The following is a 19,082-nucleotide window of genomic DNA, read 5'->3' on the forward strand; positions in this document are numbered from 1 at the left end:
ATAATTGGATTATAGTGATATTTCAAACTAATTAGTTTCTTAATTAGTATCACACATGTCTCCAATCTTGTAATCAGTCATTCAGCCTATTTAAATGGAGAAAAGTAGTCACTGTGCTGTTTGGTATCATTGTGTGCACCACACTGAACATGGACCAGAGAAAGCAAAGGAGAGTTGTCTGAGGAGATCAGAAAGAAAATAATAGACAAGCATGGTAAAGGTAAAGGCTACAAGGCCATCTCCAAGCAGCTTGATGTTCCTGTGACAACAGTTGCAAATATATTTAAGGTCCATGGAACTGTAGCCAACCTCCCTGGGCGCGGCCGCAAGAGGAAAATCGACCCCAGAATGAACAGAAGGATAGTGTGAATGGTAGAAAAAGAACCAAAGATAACTGCCAAAGAGATACAAGCTGAACTCCAAGGTGAAGGTACGTCAGTTTCTGATCGCACCATCCGTCGCTTTTTGAGCGAAAGTGGGCTCCATGGAAGAAGACCCAGGAGAACTCCACTTTTGAAAGAAAAACATAAAAAAGCCAGACTGGAATTTGCTAAAAAGCATATTGACAAGCCACAATCCTTCTGGGAGAATGTCCTTTGGACAGATGAGTCAAAACTGGAGCTTTTTGGCAAGTCACATCAGCTCTATGTTCACAGACGAAAAAATGAAGCTTTCAAAGAAAAGCACACCATACCTACAGTGAAACATGGAGGAGGCTCGGTTATGTTTTGGGGCTGCTTTGCTGCGCCTGGCACAGGGTGCCTTGAATCTGTGCAGGGCACAATGAAATCTCAAGACTATCAAGGCATTCTGGAGCGAAACGTACTGCCCAGTGTCAGAAAGCTCTGTCTCAGTCGCAGGTCATGGGTCCTCCAATAGGATAATGACCCAAAACACACAGCTAAAAGCACCCAAGAATGGATAAGAACAAAACATTGGACTATTCTGAAGTGGCCTTCTATGAGTCCTTCTATGAGTCCTGATCTGAATCCTATCAAACATCTATGGAAAGAGCTGAAACTTGCAGTCTGGAGAAGGCACCCATCAAACCTGAGACAGCTGGAGCAGTTTGCTCAGGAAGAGTGGGCCAAACTACCTGTTAACAGGTGCAGAAGTCTCATTGAGAGCTACAGAAAACGTTTGATTGCAGTGATTGCCTCTAAAATATTATTGCAACAAAATATTAGGTTAGCGGTCCCATCATTTTTGTCCATGCCATTTTCATTTGTTTTATTATTTACAATATTATGTTGAAATAAAAATCAAAAGCAAAGTCTGATTTCTATTAAATATGGAATAAACAATGGTGGATGCCAATTACTTTTGTCAGTTTCAAGTGCATTCTTTGTTTTTTGTGGAGGGGTACCAACAAATTTGAGCATGTCTGTATGTGTTACGCGTGGGTGAAATAAAACAGGACTGTTACTATTTTGGGGCCAACCCGTGGATTACAAATCAGCAATACACACCGCTGTATTGCTTCTCATTAACATTGTTATTTTTTACTGTTGTTTGCCATCAGGCATTTTGATTGTATAATTAAATCATCATTGCACCTGGATATCATTGTCTGTATGATTATGGATCACCTGCACCTGCACACTGCTAACCACTTTGCCACATGGACAAATACATTTTTCTTTATTTTTAACGAGGAATCTGAAAATCCAGTTTGCTTGATGTGCCAGGAAACCGTCTCTGTATTAAAAACGAAGAACTGCCGTGTTTGATTCCACTGAAAACGCAAACAGGTGAAGATATTATGAATGCACTTCCATTTCTTTTTTTTTTTTTATCAGACTGGCCTCTCTTAGAAGAAGCTCGTATCTGTGTGTACAGACGGTGCCCCAAGTATGAGGCAAAGAAAAAGGATTGCTGGGTCTAATGATAAAGAAACTGGGGATTCCACGTTTTTTTGTTTCACTGCATAATTCACCAAGAAGCTCTTGTGAGCAAGGTTATGCAGGTTGTCACCAAGATTGTGAATTTTACTGTTTCAAAAACCCTGAACCACTGGCAGTTCAAAGAATTAATTGAGGAGTATACAAATACTGCAGACAGAAAGTCAAGCAGCAACTGGCACACTTCCGCTCTTCCTCCTGTTAAGCAGGTAAGCATTGTTTTTAATATTTGGTTCGGTCTTTACTTGACAATTTTTTTTTTTTTTTAAAGTGGCCCCCCATTAAAAAAAAAAACTGTGAAGACCACTGTGTTATACCGTGCCCCCACAGGTCAGGAGGAAGATTGTTGACTAGGATTCATTCGCTCTGTCACAGCCCTTCAAAGATGGGGCCATTTTCGGTACTTTCATCATGAAGCCTTTTTGTGGGGTCATTAAATCAGACAATAAAGTAAGTAGACAGTAGCAGAGCTGCATACAGAAAGTCAGTTGAAGTATGAGCACACCTAAGCAAACCTTAGATTATCTCGCTGTTAGCATCTCTTCGTTAACTGTAAATTTAAAACTAAAGTTCTTTATACCAGATACATTCTACTTTGTACAGTGTTTTCCACTATTTTGAGTTATGCGCATGCGTCAGTGTTTCGTTGAATTTTGTCCGTGTGATTACTTATTCATCGCACTGCACACCTTTAAACACACACAAACAGACAGATAGATATATAGATAGAGAGATAGATAGATAGATAAAACAGATGATTACTTAGTTACCGTATGTCTTATTGCTAACGTATTCACATGACACGATTTGGTGTAAAATGATAAAAGAACATTTTCATATGGTCCGTTTCGAATAAACGTAATGTGAGGAAATGGCCATTCACGAGCTAATCTGTTTTGATGTTTTTATACTGTTTTGATGTCTAAAATGTACATTTCATTTGTAACAAAGAGGTCTATAATATCTTTGTTTGTAATACCGAAACTTCACAGTTGAACCAGGTTGTGGAATAAATTAAGAGCGTAAGTAATCACACGGACAAAATTCAACGGAACACTGACGCATGCGCATACCTCACGGTAATTGCAAAATTCAACAAGGTTCGAAATTTGTCACGACACCGGGGTCATAAGGAAGTAAATTGTGTATTCGTAAGACCCGGATAGTAAAGGAACACATTTGTCATACTCAGGATAATATTAAAAGAACGGAAGGAGCCATTATTAGAAAACGAGGTCAGTTAGTATAATTTCAACGTGACGGCACGATTATTATTATTATTATTGTTATTATTTTGTAAATGTATGACGTGGTTAGGAAAGAGTCTCTTTTATTTCCCCACGGACAGTAACCTGCTGTTGCACTCACAGTGACGATGCCTGCACTGACAAGTTGGGCAGAGTATTTGAAGTGATTGTAGATACTACATTTAGGGGTTGAATTGAAGTTAATAACATATACATATTGTACACGAGAATACATCAAGTAAAGTTCTAAAGTAACAATGATAATAAAAAAACAGAGTTCTAAGTATTAGTTAACACTATTTTAGTTTTATGGTTTTATCCTAGATTTCATTCGTTAGAAAAAACACCGGTAATGGGGAAGAAGAAGGGACAAGGAAAAAACTATAAAGATGATGCGCCTCCCGAGTTTACAGGTAAAGAAAAAATCACCATATTTTCCTTTTTTTATCTTTCTAAACATTTTCTTTGTGAGAAAGATAAAAACTGCTTTATTATTCTTTTAGGCAAAAGCAAAGGATTATATATTTAATCCATGTACCTGCAGCGTTTTAGTAGTAACAAGTAGCCACGTTTTTGAACGGGTGTGTTCTTGCTTTATCAGGTCAGGTACAGCACATGGGTCTGAGTTATTTTCAATAATTTATAAACTTTTTGTTTTGCTTTGTTGTTGCAGATTCTCAGTGCCCCCACACGCGCAAGGGATTAGATCTGAGCCAGATTAAAAAGGCACTGCAGGATGGCACGTTGAATGCTTGCCAAGACTGTAAGGGTGGTGGAAAAGAAGGGGACAACATTGAAATCGAGAACATCGAGAGCCCATTGATTTGGGTTTGTCTGAAATGTGGTTATCGGGTACGTATCTATGAAGTGCATAAACATAATTTGTTTTCATTATGACAGACTGATAAAATTGTGGATCAATAATGGAAATGTGACTGATTTATTGTAATGCAGTTGGAAGCCCTTGCATGTATTCTACAGTAGACCAAAGCTGCATCATCCTGACAACAGCAGGAGTAATATTATTAATCAAGAACTATTTATACATTCTTACATAGCTGTAAACGTGCATGGTGCAATGTGTGTAATATTTAAGTGTAAAGAACAAAACTGGTTATTACAGTATGTTGTACAAATGTAGTTCTTAAAGTTTGTGTACCTGATTTATATATAATATTAAAAATAGACACATTTGTTTATCATCATTTATCAAAGAACTCCTTTTTATCAGATCATCCTTACCTGTAGCTTTCAAGCACTGGTAAAGCTCTTCGTACTAAGCAGTTGTCACAGTAGTGATATATGGGGAAGTCTCCACATTTTGATTCTATTGATAAACAGTAAATATGTCCTTATTGTATTTTGTTTAAGGGTTGTGGAAGATATTCTGATCAACAGCATGCCATTAAGCACTTCGAAAAACCACACTCGGACCCCCACTGCTTGGTAGTTAGTTTGGAAAACTGGAACATTTGGTGAGTTGAATGCAAGAGATGTAGCACCTTAAAGGAAAAGTAACATTACTTTCAAAGTAAACCATTTTGTGTATGTGTGTTTTGGCCCAGGTGTTACCTTTGTGATGGTGATGTGCAGTATTCCAGCACCGGGCGGTTGTCACAGCTTGTAACTTATATTCAAAAGCAAACTCTTTCAGAACCAAGCAGGAAAACTACAAATAAAAGTAAGCTTTAACTTTCAGTATTGATAATCGTGCATGCAAATGTCATTACTTGCTGAAAAGTAATTACCTCTGGATATTAATTAGATTTTGGTCAAAAGTTTACAGTGAAGATACAGTAGAGATATACCTGTGTTACTGTTGTAGATAAATAATCTATTAGTCTCCTGTATGATCTGCTTTATGATAACTGTCCCACAGGAACTGTGTGTGTGCAGGAACAGAAAAACATGTTGGTTCTTTTCCTCCACCTATAAAGCATGCATTTATGTCTGAATTTTTATTGTAAGCATGTAGCCATCAATAGTCAGTAATAGCTTGGTCAGCATTCTTTTCCTGAAAGATATTTTTTAAGCCTGTACAGTACTTTGTCAACTGAATACCAGGATAACTTGGTCAGAACCGCGCACATGAATATAATGAAACTGCATGTAGGCATTTGTTACAAGGAGATGTGATTCCACTGTGAAGAAGTCACCTGATTGAGCTATTGAAAAACACTACATGAAACCATCCCTGAGTGTAGCTGTGTGGAGGTAACAACAGAAAGCTGGATGGCAGTTTTCTCCAACACCAGCATTGTCTGACTTGTTTAATGAACCAGAGGGGCATTTACGAATATTGTGCAATCTTTTTTTCCTGTTGAAGCCACGACGTATTGGAAAGTTATGGCTATAAGCCAGGTATAAACATAGAAGAAAATGGGGAAAAAAAGTACTGTATTTATAATACTAAAGTTAGGGGAATTTTGGTTTATACATTTTAATTTAAATGGAATATTTACATAAAAAGAACATGTGAGACTTTAATTTGATACATGTGCAGTTCACAGTCACACGAGAGGCATCAATCTGCATTCATGGACCCTTGCATTCCTCTTGTTTAATCTAGATTGTTTGTTTTAATTGTAAATGTCAATCACATGTTGTGTTTGTACATATAAAGTTGTTTTTTGGGGAATTTTAAATAAAACTACCTTCATTAGCTGCATTGATTTTCTTTTTTTCTTAATTTTACAGCTTTTAAAGAACATGAAAACCAGATACAAAAACTAGAAAACAAGAATGAACAACAGAAGGACAGTAAGAAAGGTGGAACTGGAACAGAAGAAAAAGAAAAGCCTCACAAAGAAATACCTCCGAAAAACACTAGTTTAACTGTGAAAGGATTCAGCAATCTTGGGAATACATGTTTCTTTAATGCAGTCATGCAGGTTGGTAATAAGTGGAGAAGGTTTGAGTTAAACTCTTTTTTTTTTCTTTTTTTAAAGGAGTGACAGATACAGTTTGTGCATGTACAAATGTAGTAGCACACATTATTGATGGTAGTGTAGGCTTTGGTAGTATTTTGCTTTTGTCACACTTCACTACACATTTTTACTATAAAAAGAGAACTGCTTCTGATGAAACTTGGCACATTACTTTGCAATTCACATGTACATCCTGTGAATGTAAGCATGGTCATCTACTTTTTCATGATAGTGTTAGCTAGTTAGAACTAGAAACATTGTCTTATTTTGCAGAAAAATAAACAGACTTTGGTTCAATGCCATTCACATTTACTTTAATGCAGGTCAGTCTGCAAAAGTTGCTGTTGCTTCTTGTACCTAATCACTTCCTTTACTCCAGTGGTCTAACTGCACTTGGACCATGTGACATACTTAAGTGATTAGGTACCAGGACTCTTTGGGCTAATGCATTTCATAATAATTTTATGTATTTGAACAATAAAATACTGAGACACGAATTTTGGTTACAGTTCGCCTAAATTTGATCATACTTTTTTAGGTGGGTGCCGATTCATCGATATTCACGGTGAACATTGATGTTTTTCAGGACAATACGAGTGTTATATCAGTGACCTCTGTATCGGTACATTGTAATACTTTTTTTTTTTTTTTTTTTTTTTTTAAACGTGAGACTGGAGAAAAAAAACATAGTAGTCCTCAAACAATGATGTTCTTGCATAGATGTATCTTCAGTGCCTGTACTGAAAATCCAAGAATAAAATGTGTTAGTATGTACTCTAGCAGCCTCGTCCCAGCTTTTCAATCCCTGTGTGTAAAGAATTTTTTTGTGAAGCCCACCGTAAGCAAACCAGAGAGCTAAGCAGTGGCAGGTTATATTGCTGATCATCACAGTTCATTTAATGATGGAAGGCAACACCGCAGAATTTGACCTGTGTACCAGCAGTGTGACCTTACTGGATTTATTTAGCATCAAGGACTTACCGTAATTTCTTGCTAAGAGTCACATTGTGTCTAAACTATGAGGCAAGAATGAAGAACTGGTACTCTGGGAATACATCAAATCTAATTTTAAACAATGCCGTCAGACCAATGTTACATTAGTTTAGGATCATCATCGCCATCACAGTTGAGGAAGGCAGTGTCAGATCTGTCAGCCAGTGCAGGAATGATAACGTCTACTACTCACTAGAACTTAGACGTATAACTTAGACTGGAAACATCCAATCAAAACTATCTTCAGTCCCTAGTGTATTTCATTTGCGTCCCTACAGTATAGCCAAAAACTAATTTATAAGGTACACATTTCTTACCAGCCCTTGTATTACTGAAACAGCTACTGGTATTCCTGAATTGTACTGGCATGTAAAACAAGAGGTCATGCAAAAGCAAAAGAGGGTAGCATTCACCTACAGTATTTGGATTAAAATGAATCCCCATTTAGAGAACTCTGCTTTTTTTTTTTTAACCTATCAAATTCATATTTTTTTTGCGAAACTGATAACAAAAAAATATATATTTTCAAAAACTGCGCAATTGTATAGATTTATTATTATTATTATTATTACAGTATTTGACATTTTTAAAGATTCATCAGAAAACAAATCACTCAATATACAGCTATGTCCAAAAGTTTAGCATCACCCTATAGAATTAACTAATTGTGCGTCATAAAGTTGAATGAAACCTACTAAATAATGTTACGTTAACATATTGAATTACATACAGCTTTGTAGTTTTCCATGTACTTAACGAAAAAACTGATGCATTGAAAAATGTTGCAGTGTAGTGTAGTGTAATTTTGTCTCCACTAGATGCAGCTCTTGTATCTTCTGAGGGTATTTTTTTGTCTATTACCATGCACCAAATTCATCACAAAACATGCATGTCACCTAACAGTAATGACAGTCTAATTATTACAGCCTACTTAGAAAAATGTAATTCATATCAGACCGAAATGTAAAACTGCGAACTAATTTATTATCACAATTTCTAATGAAATCAAACATTAAACAAATAATATGATAATGAAAGGTTCACTTATCTTCTATTTGGAAATAGAAAGTGCTGCTGCTGTATACAACTTAAATACCTTAGAATTTGGCATTGTCCTTTATTGAGCTGGTTCTCCCTCAATGTTGAGCTGGCATAAAGGTGCACTATCCTCTATGAGGCTGCTGATTGGCGAACAGTCTGATAACAGTTATGGATGCTACTATGCTCTGGTTAAGCGTGGTGTTTATGCTGCTGTGTGATTGGTAGAAACACGCTCCAGTAGTATTTCTAAATTCAGCACTATTGAGTGTTTAATAGTTATGGATGATAGAAACTCGGTCTGCTTTATCAATTTGTATTATTGTACATCTGGTAATCAGAATACATTAACTGTTTCCTTTTTTCACACAAGATTCTATCGCAAACTAAACTTCTAAGGGAGCTTCTCAAAGACCTGAAAGACAATGAAACTACCATCAAGATTACACCACATCTGTCTTCTGAGCTGGTTAGTCAGTAGAATTTGCTTTGTTTTTGTTTTGTTTTTCTTTGCTGGTAGGATGTGTGTAACGTGTTATTAATTCTTTGTGCTTTCAGGGGCCAATCATAATAAATGTTGACAAACCAGGGCCTCTGACATTGGCCATGTGTCAATTTCTCACTGAAATTCAGGAAACCAAGAAGAGTGTTGTTACTCCCAAAGAACTGTTCTCCCAGGTCTGTAAAAAGTGAGTATCAACAATAGTATCTCTTCACCTGTCCATTATGAATCCCTATTTAATTGAGGCAGCAGCAGGATAGCAGACTCCCCCACTGTCGTGCAGTGTAAGACATGCTGGGATTGCTATTGTGTTGCTCGTTTCTCAGGGCTGCCCGGTTTAAAGGATTTCAGCAACAGGATAGTCAGGAACTCCTTCGCTATCTGCTGGATGGAATGAGGTCTGAAGAAATCAAGGTAAGCCCTAGGTAAGAACAAAGTAATGGATGGTTTTTGTTAGAGCTTTTTTATTATTGCATCAGAATTCCCAATTCAAGTTGAAAACAAATGATAGTGAGGATTTATATTTTGTAACAATAAATAAATAACTATATATACACTGCTGTGCAAAAGTCTTAGACATACTGCATTTTTCTATTCTGATGCATTATGAGCATCAACAATTTACTTAAAGCCTACACTAGTATTTTCTAGTATTTTTGACTTGGATAAAGAAGGAAAAACATTGAGTGAAATAGCTCGCATTACTCGATTTTCAAGGTGTGGTATTCAAAGCATAATCAGCAAGTACAGAGAAACATCATCTGTCATTGACAAACCCAGGACCGAAAGACCCAAAAAGCTGTCTAACAAGGATGAGCAATACTTAAAGATAATATCCTTAAGGAATAGAAAGAAGACAAGCTTTGAATTGACAACAGAACTGGCAGAAGGCACAGGTGTCGTTGTCCATCAAATCAACAGTACGAAGGTCACTCTTGAAATCAGGACATAAAGGATGTGTTGCAGTAAGAATACCTCTGTTAAGAAAGGGGAACAAGACTAAAAGGCTACAGAATGCAGAAATTTGACTATGGAACAATGGTCAAAGGTGCTTTGGACTGTTGATGGATGGACGACACCTGTGTTAAGGATAAATTGTACTTCTGTAAAGTTACTTAGAGCTGAAATAGTTAAGTTCATATACATATAAACTTCATTTGTCATTCCTAGCGAAAAAGTGCAGGGATTTTTAAGACATTGAATGATTCTGGAAAACAAGTAGATGCAGAAGAATCAAAGAAGTTAGTAAAAGGTAAGCACACAATTCACATGTTTGTATTTTTAGTTCTAAATGTATTGTGCTATTTTAGCTACAGTACTGGTTTAATTCCTTGGTGAGGGTTACACAAGAATGTGATTTCAGAAGAATTGTATGAAAAAATAGTAATACTTTGAGTTGACATGTGTTTCAACCATAATTAATAAAACAATTATTTTTATGAATCCGCATGCCACTCATCAGAATATAAACAATACATTTTCTCTTTAAATAGAATATGAAAAGAAAGGGGAGCTTCAGAACTTTGTAGACCAGGTATTTGGAGGAGAGTTAACAAGCACCATTATGTGTGAGGAATGCAAAACTGTAAGTAAATATGTTCCCAACATTTTTCATTTTCTCCTGGTTTTGTCCATTTCTTAAATTACACATCTTTTAATTATTTAGCACCAGGAAACTGAAAATAACTTGGATCAAGTTCACTAATGTATATTGAACTTTCATAAAAATTGTAATTAGCTAGTTTTCTTTACACACAATATTTTATCCTGAGTAAAATATCAGTGTTGCCTAACATTTTGTAATGCAACATGTGTTAGTATATTTTTGGCTGTTATTGATGTTTCTAAAGTGTTTTATCACAAAGTCTCCTCAATGTTTAGGAAGCAAAACCCCTAAAATTATAAACTTAACTGTGTACAGATTGTAAGGTTATTACAAAATAAGTGTTACTTCAATCGTCTCAATAAAATAGATATGAAAGATACTGTTGGCCATGTCAGTAAAATATGTTCATCTATTTGTTGTCCTTCAGATATCTTTGGTAACAGAGATGTTCCTGGATTTGTCTCTACCTGTTTCAGATGAGGTACAAAAATGTTATGAATCTCAAAAATGATAGTTTGCATTTCTTTCAGCTTGACTTCCTGAATATATATTTTATGTAACTGTTAATTTCTTGTTGAAAAATACGTGGTGATTTTTTTTTTAAATTCCTAGTGGCTCCTAATCAGTGTTGGGGAGCAAAACAATACATATAACACCATTACTGTAATCTGATTACATTTTTCAACTTGTAACTGTAATCGTTCCTTTATCAGACAGGTAATGTGGTAACAGATTACATTGTATGTGACTAACATTTAAATGTCCTGCTATCGCAGATTTACTTTAAGTACCAAGTCTTGATACATACTACTTCAGTTTTCTTTCATGGCTTAACTGAGTTTTCAGGCTATTGGTTTATGGGGTGTATTTTCTCTTAGGCTTACAGAAAGAAGTCGCTGAAGAAAAGTGAAAGAAAGCCTAGCATTAATGAAGATGAAGATTATGATTCTCCTGCATGGTCAAATAATGCAGATAATGGAATCCCCACTGCCACTTGTAGCAAATATCAGCTAAAGAAGGACAAGAAGCATGCCAAAAAACAAGCAAAGGTAATTTTATTTTTTTCTTTTAATGCCTTAATTGTGGAATTATGGGTAGTTATTCGAGATGCATATTGCATCATGTCTAAGGGTGTAATCAATTTGACCTGTTTCCTAGTACTTTTCCTGGGCCTCACTAGGCAGGTGTGGCAAAGCTTTGGTCACCTGGTAACCAGAAAACTGTTGCTGATTGTTTGTTCTATCAATCAGCTGGCTTCTGACATAACATTGAAAAGTTCTGTGGCATTCATAGAATCCTTTTCAAGAATGGAGATTGACTTCTGAAAGGTAGCCAAGACAGCTCCAAGAAATACACCTTGATAGCTTGCCAGTTAAACAGAAGCCTTTCAACTGCAGTAAAGAGGCTTAACCAGGGAGTGGGCACATGCAAAAGCACTTTGCGGTAATCTTGCTGCACAAATTCAAAGAAGGATTTAAGACGTATAACTTTTTTTGCACTTCATGAAAACGTATTGAAAATTGTTTGAAGCATCATTAGCAACTAAGGCAGCAGTGTGGAGTAGTGGTTAGGGCTCTGGACTCTTGACCGGAGGGTTGTGGGTTCAATCCCTGGTAGGGGACACTGCTGCTGTACCCTTGAGCAAGGTACTTTACCTAGATTGCTCCAGTAAAAACCCAACTGTATAAATGGGTAATTGTATGTAAAAATAATGTGATATCTTGTAGCAATTGTAAGTCGCCCTGGATAAGGGCGTCTGCTAAGAAATAAATAATAATAATAATACAAAGGGAAAACAGCTTGCTTTTTAGCTTTTCAACTGCTGTTTCCACAGAAAGCGGTCCAAGTACATTCTCAACCAGACTTTCGATTTTTGTTCTTCCCAGCTACATTTTGTTTGCCACAGAGGAATCAGCATGTAGCCGTGTAGCTAATTTGCTGCCACAGTCCATTGACAAAAAACTGTGCTTCACTCCATGAAAGACGTAGGCAATTCACTTGCAGCCACAGCGTTTTCTTTAACTGTGAGAAACGTTGATATACATACATTTTGTTTTGCACTCTGAACCGCTGTTTGGTGTTTTTTTTCCAAAAAATAAAATCTTCTTTCAAAGTTTTCAATTGTTTTCAAAATCCCTGATCACTCCTCAAACTTATTTACTTCTGGTGTCTGAATCAATCTTAAATGTTGACGTAATTAGTTTAAAATAATATCAAGCAAGTTATACCAAAAGAAGTAAACAAGTAATACTGCAAATAAACTATGCCGAAATGAAAGTCAATACTATATATATACACATTTAGATCGTTGGTGGTTTCCTGCTGTATCTTCCATTCTTCTCAGTGCAGTCACAGATGCAAGGGATGTTTCTGTAAAATGCATTGTCACTGGAAAAACGGTGCCTATACAGCATGCATACCGACAGACCAGGCTGAAAGAAACCCCATTGAATAGATGGCAAACCTTGACGTATGAGGGTATGGCACTGCTAGAACTTTGTCTTTTGACGTGCCTGCATACATCCTGGAGCTGAAGTGGTTAATACAACTTTAATAGAACTATAATGTTTAACAATTCTACTTGTGCTCTTCTTTTTTAGAACCAGCGAAGGCAACAAAAACATGAAGGAAAGGTGGGACTTGTCCATGCAACTGAGCAGAATTTTGAGGAACATCAGAACGGTGAAGAGTCCTCATCTCAGGGCAACGTCAGCCAGCCAGACACAGAGAACCTAACAGAATTAAGTGTATGTACTGACAGCAGTGAACCAGTGCTGCAGAATGAAAAAGAAGTAAGCGATACAGAGCTTTGTGAAGACACCAGCAGTGCTGGGCATGACCATGCAAATGAACACACAGAAGCTGAAAAGAACAACATAGATGGTCAACAGTTAGACCCTCTAGAAAATTCACCAGAACCATCTAATTCCACTACAGTAAACTTTAAACAGTTCAGTGTACTTACTCCTGATGAAAACCTTGTTCAAGATTTAAGCAAAATAAGCCTGAACGGTAACATTGTTTGCCATGACGATATAGAGTTAGACATTGGTAACTGTGACGGTCCTTTTGATGCCAGGGAATATACAGTGGCTAACCAAGACCCAGAGGTGGCTTTTTGTACTCTCGCTGACCGAGAACCTCCAGGAAAGCAAGAAAGTTCAACCCAGTCCTGCCTATATCAGTTTACACAAATAGAGAAACTCACAGGAACAAACAGGCTTCGGTGTAATACTTGCTCACAAAGAAAGTACAAGGAACCAAAATCCAATTTAGGTAAATTTACTTTTTATTTATTTTATTATATTTTTTGAGAAAAAGCATGCTATGTGGCTTCCTTTGTTTTCTTGAACTGTAAATTTGAAAATTAAGATAAATAATATCTGATATTTATTGTCAATTCAGTTTTCAGTGGAACTTGTGCTTTTATAATACAGCCACGTCCAGTAGCTGTTATCCAAAAGCAATTGTAATTATATTTGTGCACATCAAAATGTGTTAAGCATAATTAAATTTCACATTTAAAAAAAATTCAGCTTAAAATTGGGATGTTTCTCCACAACAGAATCTGTTAATGTTGTATGACGTGTATTATTTAATGGACTTCATGCCAGTATTTTATAATATAAAAAAAAAATTAATATGTGATAGATGGGAAAAACAATATTTAAAAATGCTTCTGTATGGAGCAAGTACTCTGCTATGAGTAAAATATGTTGAAAAGCAGCAGTATGGTTGTGTATTTTATGTGAAGTACTAAAACAACGTCACCATCCATTCTGTTACAGTATTTTAGAATGTGGGGGACTGCGTTCTTAACATTTGAAGAGCCTATGTGAAAAACATGTTGCATTACATGACATTTATTTAAATAAAGAATGTTTATTTTAAGGTGACAAGAAGAGTGTGTACACTGATGCCCAAAAACAGATGTTAATTTCTATGGCCCCTCCTGTTCTTACTCTTCATTTAAAGAGATTCCAACAGGTAATATGTTCTGTGTTTAGGTTAGGTGATTGACTTGTAAGGTGTCTGGTTTTAGTATTTCCAGATCATGTTTTGCACATCTTTAAGTAGCGGGGTTCTTAAAAATGTAGCGTTACACGTCCCCACGTGTTGCTAGAACTGTTTAAATAACGTACCTGTATTTTTTCTTTTCATTGTTAACATACTGACAACTTTTTACACTTAACATTTAAAGTCTGTTTCAAAGGTCTTTTCAAAATGGCCGCTCTAGTACACTGGGGTTTGAGTAATTTTTAAAAAACAAAACAAAAACTTAACAAGTGCTCTGGCTTTTCTGTTCCGTACCACGTCATGCGTTGTTATTGATGTGTTACCTGTTTGACAATGTGGGCAATAATCCTTGCAACACAGACTTTAAAATTAAGTGTAAAAAGTTGTCAGGATGTTAACAATGAAAAGAAAAAATACAGGCACATTATTTAAAAGGTTGTAGCAACACATGGGGTCGTGTAACACTATTTTTTGGAACCCTGCTACTTCCTCTTTAAGTACATGGTTATGTAGAGAAGATGCTTGTCAACTTCATTGTAACGACGCAGTGCAGTATAAAAATACAAAACAACATGTTGCATTCCTAAAGTTTAAACATTTATAAAATTAAACTGAATCTTAACACCAGCTAGTTGTGTTAATGGCACCTTATGAGGCTCTCTGGGCTTTAATTTAACCAATGCCTGTATTTTTCTGATTAAATCATTTCGTGGAGTTTTTAATTCTGCTGTATTGAAGGTCTACCTCTCTATCCTATTCAAACTCAAATGCTGTTGATGGAGACCATTCTATCCATACATTTTAAAAGTATAAATCTGAAACCTTAAATGCATTACTGTACTACGGTCCTGTGGGTTGTAGGTTTGTGTCCAAACATATTTCATTCCATCCAGGCATACACACATCCATATTTTATCACGCAAGATAACTGACAACAAAAATAATTTGCATTAGTTTGTGTGAAAAAAAAAAAAAAGAAGTTTACATTTTGTTTTTTTGTGTCTCACTTTAGGTTGGGTACAGTGCATGCAAAGTAAACAAACATGTGCAGTTTCCTCAGATTCTTGATTTGGCCCCTTTCTGCACGGTGAACTGCAAGGTAAAAGCATTTGCGGACATTGTTACAAGTATTGTGTAGACAAAAATGTAAAAAAAGGATTTACAGATAAGCTATGCCCCAGTGTTTGTAATTTTGAGCCTTCTGTTAACCGTAAGTTATGTCTGCTCCACAGAATGTAGCAGGTGACAAAGGGGTACTGTACAGTCTGTACGGAATTGTGGAACACAGTGGTACTATGAGGTCTGGTCATTATACTGCCTATGTTAAAGTCAGACCTAACTGCCACCTTTCAGAGCATCTTAATGGCATGACACCACAAGGTATGTATTTGAATATACACATTAATACTAAAAGAGTAATAAACACATTGCATTAAGAGAATATAATTATTGCATCTTAGTGAAAAAAACAGGTACTGTTGGGTTGCTGTTTCATAGTCCCAGTGGTGCACTTCCAATATCTCATATCTCAGGTATATTTTGAAATGCAGACTGTTCATCTGTATATAAACACCAGTGCAGTCTGAAATTGAACATGGTGTGTGTAATGTCTTCATAAAGAGGAAAGTTAATTAAGAAACTACACTTTTTTTGTATTGACAGTATCAGAAGCAGAGTCATTGAAAGGATCTTGGTTCCATATAAGTGACTCCAGTGTTCAAGCTGTGCCTGAAAGTAAAGTACAAAACTCGCAAGCCTACCTCTTGTTCTATGAGAGGATTCTTCACCAGACACACCACATGGGGACAAACACTGAACTGAACTTTTGAGCTGCTGGGATTGCTACAGAAAGAAAAGGCAATTGTTTCAAGAATATGCATGACAGAATGTTATGCTGTTTGTTTACACACTTAATTATGGGACAGAAAGAATATTAAGGTACCAAAAAAACAATGATGTTTAAAACTATAGTTATCAACAAAAGAATGAAATGTTAAGCTTGATCTAATAAATGTGTTATTTTTCAAATGAAAAAAAAATTCTGTTTAATTTTCTAAATGTTTAAACTTGAACATTTGGAATCTTTGTAACTTATCAAAAGGACAATATGAGAAGCTCTTCATTAGAGTGCTGTTACTTGTGTAATATATTCTACATTAATATATATGAGATTACATGAATATGATGTGTACAATAATTTTGTACATGGAAAAGATTTCAGATACATAATGCATACATTGCACTATGCTATACACACATACTGATGTATAAAACTAAAGCTGACATATGTTTAACATACATATTTTTGATAATGGTTAAATGTGTAGGAAAAATGATAAACAGAAAAGCATTAAATTAAAAATAGTGTACTGTAGTGTGCATTCACAGAACAAAAGGGCAAATGATTCCTCCACAGAATAAACTATATTCATAGTATAGATACTAATGAGCAATACTCCACTAGTAATTATTTTTTTATTATTATTATTTTTTTCCGAAACATATTTAAAATATTTGAAAACCATGAGAAATTAAGCAGGATTGAAAAGTGTCTTACTTGGCAGGGTCCGTGTGTCATTAGATATGGAGTACTGCTCAATTAAAATTTAGGAATAAAGCCTTTGTGTTATCTCGTGTAAAGAATTTTTTTTATCAATACATTTTAAGGGTGTTTTTTGAAGCTTAATTGTTTCTTTTTATGAAATGCATTTCTACATTTTTTTTTATAACTTCACAGAACTCAGTACAAAGTGTTGTATTCATTTATTTGGTATATCATCTACATCTGTATTGTAAGTGAAAGTGGAAATTAATTTATAAAAAAAAAAAATGATAAAACATTTTTGCCAAAATGAGACGGAAATATATTTGTTTTCCGACTGTCCCGTTTTATGATCTGCATTTTTTTGTTTGCTTCAGTATAAATATTTGATTTAATTCTGTTTAAGACAAACCAAGCGGCAAGTGCTGGATAAGAGTTCAATATAGAAATACAATAAAGATGATTTTGATTTTGATAATGAAAATCACCATTGTTGTCAAGATCCTCATTCTTGCATGGTAAAGAAATGTACTTAAAGGGTCATTTTATGAAAGTGTGTTACTGGATAAGTCCTCAATGTCAGGCTACTTGAGGACCAAGATATCTTAATGCTTAGACTTCGGTGCATTGGGATAGAACATCATCACACTCTCCTGGGAATTGCCACTGGTATTGATATATTAGTGTAACAATAATGCCATCATTATGCAAAGGCCCACTATCTAAATGCCAACTTGTCATCTCCTGCTCTAATAGATAACATACCCCTTGCAGTGTAAATGGTAATAACCAAGACAAAGGGAGTGAATCCACAGTGTTATGACAGGATAAATGGGCTTCACCTTATTTAAAATGTAATGAAGCCTGCTAAACCAAACCTGTGTTTAAAGCCTTGGTTATGTCCCACCCAGGTGCAGCTGTTTTGCCTTATTTCCATGGAATTGCACCTACCAGCAGATAATATATGAAGTGCAAAATATCTCAACTGTTCTATGAGTTTAGAGTTCTACAGTAATTCAATGATATTTCCATTATCTCTTTGAGCAACCCATGTCAGATTATCTTCTTTGGTATCTAGGTAATGTAATACACCTTTTGTCCATAGTTCTTGGAATGGAGTAATCACAGAACCAAGCTTACTGTAAATATTGAAGTCACTTTTAGGGAACAAAAGGAGGAAAATATAATAGCTGCCTTTAATCTCAGGAGTCTAAATATTTAAAACCTAGAGGTGTGTGATCCATGATTGAAAATGAAGAAGCTGTGCATGGACATTTGTTGCAGTTTTGCTAAGCGGTTCTCAAGATAAAAGCCCAGAAAATCAGAAAGCTCCTGTATTGGCTAGATGAAATGGAATGTCCATACTTTGTCATAATTGTACTTTTTATATTATTACAGTATCCATTGCTTATACCGTCCAGAGTTATTGCAGGTAGCTGTTTATATCGGGCAAATAGTGTTTGCCATTTGCCATTCTCATTGATTTCAATAACAGAGGCATCGTTTATACCGTGTTAAGCATGTCATATATTTTCGGGCAAACTCGGCTGTTTTCACCTCGTTACCTTGCCATTCATATAGATTTCAATACAAAAAGGTAGCACTTTACTGTAGAAAAAGCTTGACAGATCAATCAAACAGCTGTTTGCACGTCATTACTCAGCGATTCCCCTTGCCAATTTAATCCCTGTACGCAGTGTTGGGTTTACAGTTTGAATAAACAGCACCCACAAGCAAGCATGGCTGGAAAGAGAAAAGCGATGAGCATCAGCACTAAATTTCAGTGTAAATAAAATGTCTCTGTTAGATGCTGTGCACTTGCTAAAGCATGCTTGGAACTCTGTCAGTCAGCAAACAATTCAATGTGTATTAAAACAATTCAATGTGTCTTTTCTGTACTTCGAGTGGTGATGAAAATACAACCGAAACTGAAACTCTGACTAGGGTTGGATGATAAAATAAAATATTTAAAATGTATACTTGCAGCATGATAACCGCCAGTTTAAGTCATTGAATTTAGAAAAAAAAAAAAAAAAACTACAGTATATGCACTTTTTAAATTTCTGGTGGGTGCCCAGAACAAACGCGAGTATGAAAATACACAAATTGTAATTTGCATATTAATAAATTATGTAGTTTTCCTATAAAATACTTTTTTTGTTATTTATTATTATTATTATTATTTATTTCTTAGCAGACGCCCTTACCCAGGGCGACTTACAATCGTAAGCAAATACATTTCAAATGTTACAATACAAGTAATACAATAAGAGCAAGAAATACAATAACTTTTGTTCAAGCAAAGTACA

General features: G+C 35.6%; 1 protein-coding gene across 6 annotated transcripts; it reads left to right on the forward strand.

Moving 5' to 3' along the window:
• Window positions 1-1,788: 1,788 nt before the first annotated feature.
• On the forward strand, window positions 1,789-16,702 carry LOC117406155 (ubiquitin carboxyl-terminal hydrolase 16-like). Of its 6 annotated transcripts, none has more exons than XM_059029688.1 (18): window positions 1,789-2,110; window positions 3,473-3,561; window positions 3,822-4,000; window positions 4,520-4,623; window positions 4,714-4,829; window positions 5,846-6,039; window positions 8,480-8,575; window positions 8,665-8,795; window positions 8,935-9,022; window positions 9,779-9,860; window positions 10,102-10,193; window positions 10,642-10,695; window positions 11,093-11,263; window positions 12,815-13,490; window positions 14,107-14,201; window positions 15,244-15,330; window positions 15,464-15,611; window positions 15,894-16,702. In XM_059029688.1, exons 2-18 carry the CDS (start codon window positions 3,501-3,503, stop codon window positions 16,058-16,060), a joined length of 2,541 nt encoding a protein of 846 aa, XP_058885671.1. In that variant the 5' UTR covers window positions 1,789-2,110; window positions 3,473-3,500; the 3' UTR covers window positions 16,061-16,702. The 6 variants fall into 6 exon arrangements, with proteins under 6 accessions (XP_058885671.1, XP_058885669.1, XP_058885672.1 ...); XM_059029686.1 differs by having other exon boundaries at window positions 2,092-2,110; window positions 3,454-3,561; XM_059029689.1 differs by lacking the exon at window positions 1,789-2,110 and adding an exon at window positions 2,333-2,351.
• Window positions 16,703-19,082: the final 2,380 nt, after the last annotated feature.

This window comes from Acipenser ruthenus, chromosome 9 (genome assembly GCF_902713425.1).
Source record: "Acipenser ruthenus chromosome 9, fAciRut3.2 maternal haplotype, whole genome shotgun sequence".
In the NCBI taxonomy this organism is placed as follows: domain Eukaryota; kingdom Metazoa; phylum Chordata; class Actinopteri; order Acipenseriformes; family Acipenseridae; genus Acipenser; species Acipenser ruthenus.

Coding starts and splice junctions, on each gene's coding strand:
- LOC117406155 (XM_059029688.1), top strand. CDS start 3,501: ATGGGGAAGAAGAAGGGACAAGGAAAAAACTATAAAGATGATGCGCCT. Junction 3,562..3,821: donor TGCGCCTCCCGAGTTTACAG/GTAAAGAAAAAA, acceptor TTGTTGTTGCAG/ATTCTCAGTGCCCCCACACG. Junction 10,194..10,641: donor TGTGTGAGGAATGCAAAACT/GTAAGTAAATAT, acceptor GTTGTCCTTCAG/ATATCTTTGGTAACAGAGAT.